The sequence below is a fragment of the Amblyraja radiata genome, chromosome 6 (genome assembly GCF_010909765.2).
Source record: "Amblyraja radiata isolate CabotCenter1 chromosome 6, sAmbRad1.1.pri, whole genome shotgun sequence".
Taxonomy (NCBI): Eukaryota; Metazoa; Chordata; class Chondrichthyes; order Rajiformes; family Rajidae; genus Amblyraja; species Amblyraja radiata.
The window spans coordinates 56,013,919-56,028,438 of NC_045961.1; the positions used below are offsets into that span (position 1 = coordinate 56,013,919).

Consider the following 14,520-nt stretch of genomic DNA (forward strand, 5'->3'; position numbering starts at 1 on the left):
ATTTGGATGAGGGAATTGAATGCAACATCTCCAAGTTTGCGGATGACACGAAGCTGGGGGGCAGTGTTAGCTGTGAGGAGGATGCTAGGAGTCTGCAAGGTGACTTGGATAGGCTGAGTGAGTGGGCAAATGCATGGCAGATGCAGTATAATGTGGATAAATGTGAGGTTATCCACTTTGGTGGCAAAAACAGGAAAGTAGATTATTATCTGAATGGTGGCCGATTAGGAAAGGGGGAGATGCAACGAGACCTGGGTGTCATGGTACACCAGTCATTAAAAGTAGGCATGCAGGTGCAGCAGGCAGTGAAGAAGGCGAATGGTATGTTAGCATTCATAGCAAAAGGATTTGAGTATAGGAGCAGGGAGGTTCTACTGCAGTTGTACAGGGTCTTGGTGAGACCACACCTGGAGTATTGCGTACAGTTTTGGTCTCCTAATCTGAGGAAAGACATTCTTGCCATAGAGGGAGTACAGAGAAGGTTCACCAGACTGATTCCTGAGATGTCAGGACTTTCATATGAAGAAAGACTGGATAGACTCGGTTTGTACTCGCTAGAATTTAGAAGATTGAGGGGGGATCTTATAGAAACTTACAAAATTCTTAAGGGGTTGGACAGGCTAGATGCAGGAAGATTGTTCCCGATGTTGGGGAAGTCCAGAACAAGGGGTCACAGTTTAAGGATAAGGGGGAAATCTTTTAGGACCGAGATGAGGAAAACTTTTTTCACACAGAGAGTGGTGAATCTCTGGAATTCTCTCCCGCAGAAGGTAGTTGAGGCCAGTTCATTGGCTATATTTAAGATGGAGTTAGATGTGGCCCTTGTGGCTAAAGGGATCAGGGGGTATGGAGAGAAGGCAGGTACAGGATACTGAGTTGGATGATCAGCCATGATCATATTGAATGGCGGTGCAGGCTCGAAGGGCCGAATGGCCTACTCCTGCACCTATTTTCTATGTTTCTATGAATGCCTGTTGTTCTTGTCACATCTTTCTTCCTGCCTCAGAAGCAGTCTTTTATTGCTCAGACCTTATGTAGCAGTAATGTAAATATAACCTTTGGGTTTTTTTTCAGGAGCCGTTTACCACATTTTCCCTCAATACCAATGAAGGAAAATTTGATTATCCGGAGCGAACGTTTTCCTCCATTGCAAAGTCTTGGAGGAATTGTCAGAGAGACACTTCAGATGTGAAGGTATGTGAATGTACTACTACATTATCGTACAATAAGGCTATTTTGCTGCTTCCCCCCCCCCTTCCCCCTTTTCTTTCTCACCTCTCTCCGCCGTACCCCACATGGACTCGCACCAATTTCTCCCCCCCTACCTCCACCTACATTCCTTCCTCTGGCTTCACAACTTGCAACTCTTCAATCCCTTTGTCTCACACCACCTGTCTTTTCATCTCTGGCATTTGTCCAACCATCTGCCTTTCAAAAAAGACCCTCACATATATCTTGCCAGACTTTGTCCTGCCCCTCCTCTATTCCAGCTTTCTTCCCCCTCACCACCAGGATCGATTTGAAGACCCAAAATGTATCCATGTTCTGCAGAGATGCTGTCTGACCCTCTGATCCACTCCAGCACTTTGTGTCTTCTGTTATGTTGACTGTTCTTGTTCATTTGTGCAGGTTGATGCAAACCATAGTCAAGGATACAGTCTGATTCTCCTCTACCTCATATAACATAGAGCACAGGAACAATAAACAATAGGTACAGAAGTAGGCCATTCGGCCCGTCGTGACAGCACCGCCATTCACTGTGATCAAGGCTGATCATCCACAATCAGTACCCCATTCCTGCCTTCACTCCTCTATTTTAAAGAGATCTATCTAACTCGCTCTTGAAAGCCAGAGAATTGGCCTCCATTGCCTGCTGAGGCAGAGAATTCAACAGATGCACAACTCTCTGTGTGAAAAAGTTTTTTCCTCATCTCCATTATAAATGGCTTGCCCCTTATTCTTAAACTGTGGTCTCTGGTTCTGGACCCAACTTTCTCACTCCCAAATAAGGGACAAAAGGTCAAAATAAGGGACAAATTCCCGATGGCAATTCGTTGACCGAATCGGCCGTGGCTGGGTGAATGATGAGTTGGCCCGGGTGCTGGACTGCACACAAAGCCCAGCTGGCGGGCCAGCTGAGGAGTTTAGGCCCGGACGCCGGACTTTGCGCGCGACTTCGCTCCAGCACTTTGGGGCCACGGGCGAGGCGTTGCTGCTGCACTCCGTGGGTTGCACTATGTCGGGACGGGTGAGGCAGGGCCGGACGCGGCGCTCCGACCCGACAGTCCCCTCGACCCAAGTAGTAGCAGTCAAATACGGGACAAGGGCGGTCCCGTATGGGACAAACCAATTTAGCCCAATATACGGGATGTCCCGGCTAATACGAGACAGTTGGCAACCCCAGGAACAGGCCCTTCAGCACACAATGTATGAGCTGAACATGATGTCGTCCAACCCTTACCTGCCTACATATCATCCATATTCCTCCCTGCATATATTCTGCACTCTGTATCTTCCCTTTTGCTTAACCTAGTGTATTTGCGTTTGGCATGATTTATGTATTTCTATATAGTATTATCTGATCTGATTGGATAGCATGCACTACAAAGCTTTTCACTGTATCTCAGTACACGTGACAATAATAAACCTAAACCTATATATTAATGCCTCTGTACTCTTTCCAGCTTAATGACATTCTTCCTAGGGTGCCCAAAATAGAAAACAATATTCCAAATACAGCCTCACCAATGTCTTGTACAACTGTAACATCATGTCCCAACTTCAATACTCGTTACCTTGACTGATGAAGGCCAATTTACCAAAAGCCTTCTTTACCACCCTCTCTTCCTGTGACACCACTTCCAGGGAACTATGTACCTGTACTCCTAGATTACTCTTCTCTACAACACTCCCCTGGGCTCTACCATTCACCATGAAGTCCTGCCCTGGTTTGACTTCCCACAATGCAACACCTCACGCTTATGTAGCACTGGATTTTGGAGCTAGCAGTTAATTGATGCGGAAAGCTCCATTTTAGTCAGTACTGTGCAGTGCGAAACTTCCACCCAGATGAGGATTTATGGGCCAGAGCAGATTGACAGCCTTTAAGTGGAAGTTCTGTCCTCTGTATAAATGTCATTAAAATATGAACTGCAGACAAGATAATTATAATATTACAATGTAGACACAAGGAACTGGAGATACTGGTTTACAAAAAAACACAAAGTGCTGGTGTAACTCAGCGGGTCGGGCAGAAGCTCTGGAGAACATAGATAGGTGGCATTTTGGGTCAGGACCTTTCTTCAGGCTGATTATCGTGGCAAGGAGAAATGGGAAGAGAGGGGGCGGAGGGTGGGACGAAGCCTGGCAAGTGATAGGTGGATACAGGTGGTTGGCAGATGGGTGGACAAAGACCAGAGATGAAGAAACAAAAAGTGTGAGATAAGGAGATGATAGAAGTTGTGTAAAATGTGATGTCAGTGGAAGGAAAATAGGCGGAAGGGGTTGGGGGTGTGGGTGTGAAGTAATGAGTGCGCATCCAAGTGGGGCACAGGGAAGAGAGGGTAAAAAAAGGGGGGTGGGATTTGTAGGTTAGTTGCCAAAAATAATATTATTGGCGTTCAGCCTGATTTAATATTTTCCCCATTGCAACAAAACACAGCTGGAAAGCCATTTGTCCTCAATGTGTCATATAGCTGAAGTTAAATGCAAAAGTAGTTACATTTGCCTCGGGCAGTTAATTAACCATTAATGACAAGTTTATTTTAAAAGCAGCTTATCATTTGCTGCCTGTGTCCAATGATGCTGTATATCAATGTAATCCATCTTAACTATATGTGTGTGTGTGTGTCTGTCTGTCTGTCTGTCTGTCTGTCTGTCTGTGTCTGTCTGTCTGTCTTTCTGTGTGTGTCTGTGTGTCTGTCTGTTATTAGTGTATTTTAGGGGGATTGTGAACATAACATTGTGTAGAGATGTTTTCATGCATACATAGGTACACATGTTTTTTATGATTATATTGGTCGAAATTACAGCTAATTCAGGAATATGATCAAAAGAAATGTTCGACATCTGATCTTCCAGACCCCAAAATTGGGAAAGAGTCTACGTTTTACAGTCTTTCTTTATTAATCCTGGCCTCCTCCTGTGGTAATGAGAGCAAGCTGGGAAAAGAGTGGCTGTTAGTAAGATGACCTTTCAGAAAGCAATTCACCCAGAAAAGACCTTAGCTAGACCAGTTGGCTTCACACTGGTATTTTTAAAATGTAATAACTAGTGAAGGAAACACAATGCAGAAATCTTTTCTGCAACATATTAAAAACAAACCGTTCAACGTAACTGCTGCCTTGTCAGAGCCTTTGCATATTTGACCAAATATCATTAATCCTGCATAAACTAATATAGCTATTGGAGAGGATGAGACAGTTCATTATGTATTTTCCAGAATTAATGGATAGCAAGGGATCAAAAGCTAGAAAAAGATGGCATATTTAAAAGCTTTGTAGTGAAGTACATTAGAAAAGTGGAAACGTATGTTTTGCATTTCGTATCGTGGTACAGCCATTATATCAACGTGCTTTGGTAACAGTAGAACATAACACTAAATATTGGTTATGTGGCTAAAGATTCTTATTCATAAATTTGTTTAATTTAATTATCTCTCCTTTCCCTTCCTCTCGCAAGCCCTGGGTTCTTAAACTAACCCTGTTGTCAAAATCTTATGTTAATATTACATGAGAATATACATAATCTATGTTTGGCCTGGTGATTTGGCTTATTTCACACTTTATTGAATTTCACTTGAAGCGAAATCAAGAAAGAAATCTACATTTAATGTGACAACAAAGGAAGCTTATTTGATTAATTTAAACAAACTATATTTTCATAGTACATATTTTTCATGTAGGCCATTTGTAGGATAGCTGGAGGAAACTATCTAGTTTCTAATAATTAAGAATGCCTTTGGTACATCATATTCTTGGCACATTAGTGGGCTGAGGTATCAAATTTAATTGGTTACTTTAGTGACTGGAGAGATTTTTTTATGTTTTAGTACCACTGGGCTCTGAGAAAAGCCAACATGGAATTGGGTTTCAAGAAGAGTGTCATCCATTTTGATCATGTTACGCATTGTGGTGCCTTAATGCTTGTAACGATGTAATCTGGTGCATTTAATCTGTTGCTAGGATTTGGGAAATTGGAGGCTTCAGGCTGTGTGTTTTTTTTAAAGCTGGATCTTGTTAGCACTTTAGGGTAGAAATACTGCAGTATGGTTTAGATGTGTTTAATTCAAATCAGGAGGACAGTCTTAGCAGTGAAAACTGTGCTGTACTGAAAATGATGAAAAGTCAAACAAATATTCACAAGTAAGGGAGCATGTAAAATACTAGCTCGATAGATTTGATGTAATTTATTGAAGAGCTTGTTAACAGTTTTAGTCCTCGATGTCAGAGTACCTTACTGAGTACTAATTTAATTTAGTTTAGTTATTGTCTACATTGTTTACATATCTCTTTTGCTGCTGCATGTAAGAATTTCATTGTTCTGTCTTGAGACGGAATAGATAGGGTAAATGCACAGTCTTTAACCCAGAATAGGGGAATCAAGAGGACATAGGTTTTAGGTGTGGGGGGGGGGGAGAGGGGAAAGATTTAATAAGAACTTGAGGGACAACTTTTTCAAACAAAGGATGGAAGATATATGGAGTGAGCTGTCGGAGGAGGTTAAAAACCTTAAAAAAACATTTAGACATGTACACGTATAGGATAGGTTTAGGTTCAGAGTGATATGGGCCAAATACAGACAGGTGGGACTAGTGTAGATGGGGCAAGTTGGGTCGAAGATCCTGTTTGTGCTGTATGACTATGATTCTGTGACTCTTATCAGGCATATGACATTAAAACACTCTTGCCTTGACTCGTATCAGAAAACTCTAATTTCCAGTTTGACCACCTATCATCAAGCATTAGAGCAGCCATTAGCCTCCTGTTGCTATCAGCTATGATTCAGTTGCTAGCACTCTTGGCCTGCAGTTAGAGGATTACATGATCACGAGACTTGAACACAAAACTTAATGCCTTGGCAATCCTGCAATACTGTAGTCGTGCTGCCTGTCAAAGGTGCCACCTGTTAAAAGAAGAATTAAACCTACAATTCTTCTGCTCTTTATTGGAAATAAAGTCTTGAGGGTATAGCTTTAAGGTGAGTGAGGAAAATTTAAAGATGATGTCAGATCTGCCGCTTGATCCGCTGCGTTACTCCAGCTTTCTGTCCTTGTTTGTGTAAATCAGCCTCTGATGTTTCGCGTCTCCATTTTAAAGGAGAGTAGATGCCTCGTGGACTCGTTGGGTCCCCGTTGTGACGCCAGAGATCCTTGTTGTGACGCCAGTCAAAATGATGATCTGAAAATGGCGGTGGACCCGGCAACTCTCCCCCAACTGCGCAGGCGTGGCTGACGGGCCCGGCAAGTGGGTGCGCAGTGCCGCTCACAGTATATAGTAAATTATGGGTCCCCGTTGTGACGGCAGTGAAGTACACCCGGCAACCCTCCCCCAACTGCGCACAAGCACCCAACTGCGCAGTTGCAGCTGACGGGCCCCGCAAGTGGGAGCGCACTGCTCGGACTCGACTGCTGCATTCAAACTTGTGCCGTTGACGGTAGAAAGTAAATTAAAGTTTATAAAGCGAATAGATGACCCGTGGAGCCATTTGTAAAATAAAACAAAACGTACCCATAGACCCGTTGGGTCTACCGTTGTGAGGCCAGTGAAGTACACACGTAAGTATGAGATAAAAATAGCGATCTGAAAATTGCCAAAAGCAACTCTCCCCAACTGTGCAGGAGCGGCTGAGGACCCGTTGGGTGCCCTTTGTGACGCCAGTCAAGTAGAAACGGAAGTATTAGATTAATAAATTAAAGTATATTAAGGGAATTACTTTGTCAAATCGAACAAAACTTGCTACTGCACACCCCAGGTGAAAGGCGGCCCTAAAATTGTTGCGATATTGTTTACCATTTTAGATGTATTTTGGGTACATACATACAAACAAATATTTATACAAGATGAGAGTTTTAGTTATATACTAGACCAAGTGGGACACGTTGGGTTCCTACCACATGGGAGGCCTGGTCCCCAACGCAATATTCCACCACTCACCCATAGCCCCCATGGGAGGCCTAGTCCCCCAACGCAACCGTTATCCAATGCAATATTCCGCCACTCACCCGTTCCCCCAACGTAAGCCGTTCCCCCAACGCAATATTCCAGCATTCACCCATAGCCCCCAGGGGCGGCTAATTTCCCCTTATTCACCCTCCCTCATTAAACTTTGTTAAAAATCCTTGCTGCAACGATATTTAAAAAAATGCACTCTCCCTCATTAAACTTAAAAAAAAATCCTTGCTGCCAGGAATATTTAAAAAAAGGGGTTTGCAACATTGTAGCTTGCAATTGCACTTGCTAGGGCAGGCAGGACTCAGTGTCCTGGGATAGCAACATTGTAGGAGCAGGGTTACAATCCCATTGTGACGTCATAGCTGTACGTGCCAGTGCAGAGGGAAGAAATGTTTTCTCCAATTGGGGTTTTGTAAATTTAATAATGTGAATAACTTGTGAAATATAACATCAATCTGAACAAAGCTTGATACAAACCACCACATGACAATTGTGAGTAAGGTGGTGCAAAAATTGTAGCGTTATCGTGTACCATTTTGGCATAATTTGACCGTCACAGAATCAGAAATCATAGACAGGCACGCGTGCACACACACACACACATAGAAACAAACAAGATGAGAGTTTTAGTATAATACTAGACCAAGTGCAGACCCGTTGGGTCTGTTTCCCCAACGGCGTTTGCGGCGGGAGGGGGGGGCTGCGGATTCACACTCACATTAACCACCCCCCAAACACACAAGTGGGGGGAGGGGGGGGAGGGAGGGGAGGGAGGGGAGAGGAGGAGGAGGAAACAGGACAGATTTGGAAGGGAAAGGAGAGCGGGGTAGGGGGTGAGAGATGGGGAGAGAGATGTGGGGGAGGGGGGATGGGGAGGAGGGAGGGAGGGGGAAAGAGGTGGGGGGAGAGTGGAGGGGAAGGGGTAGAGAAGTGGAAGAGTGGGGAGGGAGGAGGAGAGGGGTAGGGGGAGTGATGGAAGAGGGATAGGGGGCGGGGGGAGAGAGGGAAGGGGGTGGGGTAGAGAGGGAAGGGGGTGGGGGAGAGAGGGATGGGAGAGGGGTGAGGATAGGGAGAGTGGGAGGAGAGAAGGGGGAGAGAAGTGGAAGAGTGGGGAGGGAGGGAGGGGTAGCGGGAGTGGTGGAAGAGGGACGGGGAGTGGTGGAAGAGGGACAGAGGGGAAGGGGTGGGGGAGAGATGGGAAGGGAGGGGTGGGTGAGGGAGAGGGGTGGGGTAAGGGGAGAGAAGTGGAAGAGTGGGGAAGGAGGGGTAGGGGAGTGGTGGAAGAGGGACAGAGGGGAAGGGGGTGGGGGGAGAGAGGGAAGGGGGGTGGGGGAGAGAGGGATGGGTGGGAGAGGGAGAGGGGTGAGGAGAGGGAAACATAGATACATAGAAATTAAGTGCAGGAGTAGGCCATTTGGCCCTTAGAACCTGCACCACCATTCAATATGATCATGGCTGATCATCCAACTCAGTATCCTGTACCTGTCTTCTCTCCATACCCCCTGATCCCTTTAGCCACAAGGGCCACATCTAACTCCCTCTTAAATATAGCCAATGAACTGGCCTCAACTACCTTCTGTGGCAGAGAATTCCAGAGATTCACCACTCTCTGTGTGAAAAATGTTTTTCTCATTTCTGTCCTAAAGGATTTCCCCCTTATCTTTAAACTGTGACCCCTTGTTCTGGACTTCCCCCAACATCTGGAACAATCTTCCTGCATCTAGCCTGTCCAACCCCTTAAGAATTTTGTACGTTTCTATAAGATCCGCCCTCAATCTTCTAAATTCTAGCGTGTACAAGCCGAGTCTATCCAGTCTTTCTTCATATGAAAGTCCTGACATCCCAGGAATCAGTCTGGTGAACCTTCTCTGTACTCCCTGTATGGCAACAATGTCAATGAGCATTGGGCATTGTGACATCACACGATGGAACGTTCACCAGGTGCTGGTGCTCCTGCAAAGGCATATGTAAATGAATCCATTCCGATTGGACATATGTGAACATTGGGGCATTGTGACATCACACGATGGAACGTTCACCAGGGGCTGGGGCTGGGGCTGCTTCTATGGGTGAGTTGCCAGTTTTTTTTTTTTTTTAAATATTGGGGGGGGGAGAAGGATTTGATTAAAAATGTGTACATAAACACGACAAAATGTAACCAGGAGTTTCTATGAGATCCCCCCTCAATCTTCTAAAATCTAGCGTGTACAAGCCGAGTCTATCCAGTCTTTCTTCATATGAAAGTCCTGACATCCCAGGAATCTGTCTGGTGAACCTTCTCTGTACTCCCTCTATGGCAACAATGTCTTTGAGCATTGGGCATTGTGACATCACACGATGGAACGTTCACCAAGTGCTTGTGCGTCTGCAAAGGCATATGTAAATGAATCCATTCCGATTGGACATATGTGAACATTGGGCATTGTGACATCACACGATGGAACGTTCACCAGGGGCTGGGGCTGGGGCTGCTTCTATGGGTGAGAAGCCAGTTTTTTTTTTTGAAATGTTGGGGGGGTGGAAGGATTTGATTAAAAATGTGTACATAAACACGACGAAATGTAAATATATTAACTAGACCAAGTGCAGACCCATTGGGTCTGTTTCCCCAACGGCGTTTGCGGGGGGGGGGGGGGGGGCTGCGGCATTACACTCACATTAACCACCCCCCAAGCACACGGGTGGGGGGAGGGGGGGGTTGAGCATCTCTGGCTCAAAGAAATAGCTGATGTTTCGGGTTGAAGCCCTTCTGGATATGCGCCAAACATTGGCAAACAGGATTATCTTAGGTACGGCATTTTGGTCAACATACATGACGCCTCCAATAAATCTCTTCACCAGTGGCCTGATACAACCTTTCATGCAATGCACTCCATCAATCATTACTGATATCCAGTACTCATTTGTCCACTATTTTCATATAGGTAATGCTAATCCTGATTGCAGCACCAGACTCTGGGCCAACTTCTTCTCCTTTTTGTTATCAGGCTTCCGAACGGTCCATCCATATGCTAGGGTACTGTCTGGTTCACCTGTACCCCATTGTAAACATTGGACTTTGTTTCTGGAACTGGTGCACTGATGCATTTGACTGTTTAAATGTTGTTCTCGTACCTGCCTCAACTACCTCCTCTGGCAGCATCTGCCTTGTGCTGATAGTTGTTTAACTGCACACCAGTATTGAGATATGTATCCCTGTACGGAGCTTGTCTCCAATTAGATTATCTTCCATGTCTTCTCCATTGAAAGCCGTGTTATCTTTACAGTCTATGCAATGTGTTTGTATTCTATTCTGTAAAGCAATATAACTCAATATTATAATAATATTCATTATATTCTCCATCAATGTAATTGGTAAAGTTAACTTTACAGCTGATGAAGAAAATCAATGCCTACTTATTTATATGGAAGCACAGAAACATACCCTTCGGTCCACAATGTCCATACCGAACATGGTGCCAAGTTCAACAAATGTCCTCTGCCTGAGCGTGATCCATTTCCCTCCATTCCTTGCATTTCCATGCCCCTATCTAAAAGCCTCTAAATTTCCACTATTCTGTCTGCTTCAATCACTGCCCCTTGCAGGTCGTTCCAGGCACTCACCACCCACTGTGTAAAAAACATGCCCTGCACAACTCCTTTACCCCTCTCACCTTAAAGCTATGCCGCCTGGTCTTTGATATTTCCATCCTGGGAAAAAGATTCTGACTGTCTACCCTTTCTGTGCCTCTCATGATTTATGTACTTCTATTAGGTCTCCCTTCAACCTCCATCGCTTCAGAGAGTACAACCCAAGTTTGTCCAACCTTTCCTTATAGCGTATATAGCTACTTACCCCCTTACCGAGGCATCATTCTGGTAAACCTTTTCTGCACCCTCTCCAAAGCCTCCACATCCTTCCTGTGATGGGGCGATCAGGACTGCACACTACACTCCAAATGCAGCCAAACCAAAGTCCTATAAAGCTGCATCATGACTTCCTGACTTTTGCACTAAATGCCATGTCCTATGAAGGCATGTATACCATACACCTTCTTAACATGTGTTGCCACTTTCAGGGAATATGAACTTGGACCCCAAGATCCCTCAATGCTCTTAAGGGTCTTGTCATTAATTATGTACTTTCCCCTTACAATTGATCTCCCAAAGTGCAACACTTGCTTGGATTAAACTCCCATCTGCTATTATTGTGCCAGAAGTAATCCCTGAAAATTTGAATTTAAACGCTTTTACAGACTATGAACAATGAAAATTTTATTTTAAATTTCTGCTATTTTGGAGGTACATTTTGAAGAATTGCATTGTGTATTTTCTGTGCTGCTAGAAGTAGAAATTTAAATCATGAGATTGTTTTGCAATGAACATTTCTTCAGTAATTGGATGGGAGCTTCTATCATCTCTTTTATTTCACAAAATTGACAGATGCAAAATGCCAGGTGCAAATTTCCTTTTAACATTTAATGTAAGTGTTCATTGCCAACTGACAATTGAATTTGATCCCCTTTTAGACTCTGAGAATATGCACATGTTGGCATGCGGTGTGTGTTTTGCAGGGAAAGGAACATCTATGATAAGAGGCACAAAGTGCTGAAGTAACTCAGCGGGTCGGGCAGAATCCAGCGGGTCAGGACATGGTTAGGCAACGTTTTCGGTTGGGATCCTTCCTCAGGCTTTAGTAGGATGAAGAAAGCTGGAAGAAATATAGGGGAGGCCAAAGTCTGGCAAGTGATAGGTGGATACACGTGAAGGGGATCTTGTTTGGCAGATGAGTGAACCAAAGGCCAAAGAAGGCTGTGAGATAAGGATAGAAGAGGAGCGAAATGTGAAGCCAGAGGAAGGGATATGGGTGGAAGGGGGCACGGACAGAATAATGAAACTAATGGGCGTGCATCCAGGTGGGGCACAGGGAAGAGAGGGTGTGTTGTTAGTTAGTTAACTAAATGATAAGAGGTTCATTTTAGAACAGGAAGCCTATTGATACACTAAATGTCAGTATTCCTCTTGAATGGTTTCATAAAATATATTTTTCCAAAATATTTTTCACCAGCTTGATGAAATCATGCCTATGTTCAGTTATCAATTTTAGTAATAACATGGTATATTATTTAATTTCACATGGCATTACATTAAAATAGTGACCAAATGCAACATTCGGGTAGGATGATGAAAGAAGAGGAATGAGAAAGAAAATAGGAAGATATATTGCAGGGTACTATCCAATTCACCTCTACCCTGTTGAGGGTATTGGACTTTGTCTGTGGTACTGACGCACTACAATGCTGAGAATTATATTCTGCACTCTGTATCTTCCCCTTTGCTCTACCTATTGTACTTGAGTTTGGCTTAATTGTATCCATGTATGGTATATCTGATCTTTTTGGATGGCATGCAAAGCAAGGCTTTTCACGGTACCTGAGAACACGTAACAATAATAAACCTAATTAGACAATAGACAGTAGGTGCAGGAGTAGGCCATTTGGCCCTTCGAGCCAGCACCGCCATTCAATGTGATCATGGCTGATCATCCCCAATCAGTACCCCGTTCCTGCCTTCTCCCCATATCCCCTGACTCCGCTATTTTTAAGAGCCCTATCTAGCTCTCTCTTGAAAGCATCCAGAGAACCTGCCTCCACCGCCCTCTGAGGCAGAGAATTCCACAGACTCACCACTCTCTGTGAGAAAAAGTGTTTCCTCGTCTCCGTTCTAAATGGCTTACTCCTTATTCTTAAACTGTGGCCCCTGGTTCTGGACTCCCCCAACATCGGGAACATGTTTCCTGCCTCTAGCGTGTCCAAACCCTTAACAATATTATATGTTTCAATGAGATCTCCTCTCATCCTTCTAAACTCTGGCAAGAAGCATTTCACTACACCTAGGTGTATGTGACCAATAAAATAACATTTGAACCTTTGAACCTTTGAACTCAAAGAACTCAAAGAGTGTACAAGCCCAGCTGCTCCATTCTCTCAGCATATGACAGTCCCGCCATCCCGGGAATTAACCTTGTAAACCTACGCTGCACTCCCTCAATAGCAAGAATGTCCTTCCTCAAATTTGAGGACCAAAACTGCACACAATACTCCAGGTGTGGTCTCTCAAATTGAAGGTTAATTATCCCATGTGAAGGTAATGGAAAAAAGACACAAAGTGTTGGGTTAACTCAGCGGGTCAAGCAGCATCTCTGAAGAACAAGCAAAGGAGACGTTTAGGATCAGGACCCTTCTTCAGCCTTTCGGTCCCGACCATAAATGTCACCTATCCATGTTCTTCAGGCATGCTGCCTGACCCACTGAGTTACCCAGGCACTTTATCTCTTTTTTTTGTGAAACAGCATCTGCAGTTCCTTGTTTCTATGAGGGTAATGGAACTCTGGCTATTAAAAAGAATTAGCCAGTAGGGAGTGGAAAAAAGAGCAGCTGGTCCAAAAGCTGCTTAAAATAACGAGGGGGAATGGGAGGCAAAGTCAACTGAAAACCTTCACTGACCGGTAAAGAGTTAACACCAGGCACCCGTCATACCCTGATTGTATAAATTGGTGCAGCAGATAAGGCAATTTATTTTGGTCAGTATAAATGTTAACATGCTGTTGAATATGATCTAAATGACCTAATCCTCAAACCAATCACATCTAAAGATAGTCTGAAGTCTGTCTGAAGAAGGGTTTCGACCAGAAACGTCGCCTATTTCCTTCGCTCCATAGATGCTGCTGCACCCGCTGAGTTTCTCCAGCATTTTTGTGTACCTTCGATCTTCCAGCATCTGCAGTTCCTTCGTGAACACATCTAAAGATAACTGAGATAGTTTTTGCTCAATATGAAATTGTTAAATTTGTTTCTCAGCAGTCATTGATACATTAACAAAAAATGTCTCTTGTCTTTTGTCTCTTTCTTAACCAGGAGCTAATTCCAGAATTCTACTATTTGCCCGAAATGTTTGTGAACAGTAATAATTACAACCTCGGCATCCGAGAGGATGGAACAGTTGTTTCTGACGTTGAGCTGCCGCCATGGGCAAAGAAGCCAGAGGATTTTGTCCGCATTAACAGAATGGTAAGAGAGAGAGAAAGATCTGGGTCTTGTAAAATGACCACACTACAGAATAAATTGCAAAAAGCCATTGTTCCAAGCTACATGGGGCTCCAGACATTTCCCAGAGCATTATCATATAACCTTATTAAAGCTCAGTGTTCAATGCTAACATGGTTTTTGTTGACCTCAATGATGTCACCGAAAGACTGAAGCCGTGAGTTTCCCTGATAATGTTACATGATTGTTGGACTCATCAATCATAATTTAGCAGTTTTAAAAAGCTTTGCGCAGATGTGCATCTGCAGTACTCATCCGCTCAA

At 44.1% G+C, this 14,520-nt stretch overlaps 1 protein-coding gene across 6 annotated transcripts in view; it reads left to right on the forward strand.

Moving 5' to 3' along the window:
- LOC116974451 (neurobeachin-like) overlaps positions 1 to 14,520 on the forward strand; it is a 395,937-nt gene that overhangs the window by 330,871 nt on the left and 50,546 nt on the right. For all 6 annotated transcript variants that reach the window (XM_033022898.1, XM_033022900.1, XM_033022902.1 and 3 more), the window contains 2 exons: positions 1,075 to 1,194; positions 14,069 to 14,221. In XM_033022898.1, the coding sequence (XP_032878789.1) occupies positions 1,075 to 1,194; positions 14,069 to 14,221 (273 nt within the window). The remainder of the gene's footprint in view (positions 1 to 1,074; positions 1,195 to 14,068; positions 14,222 to 14,520) is intronic.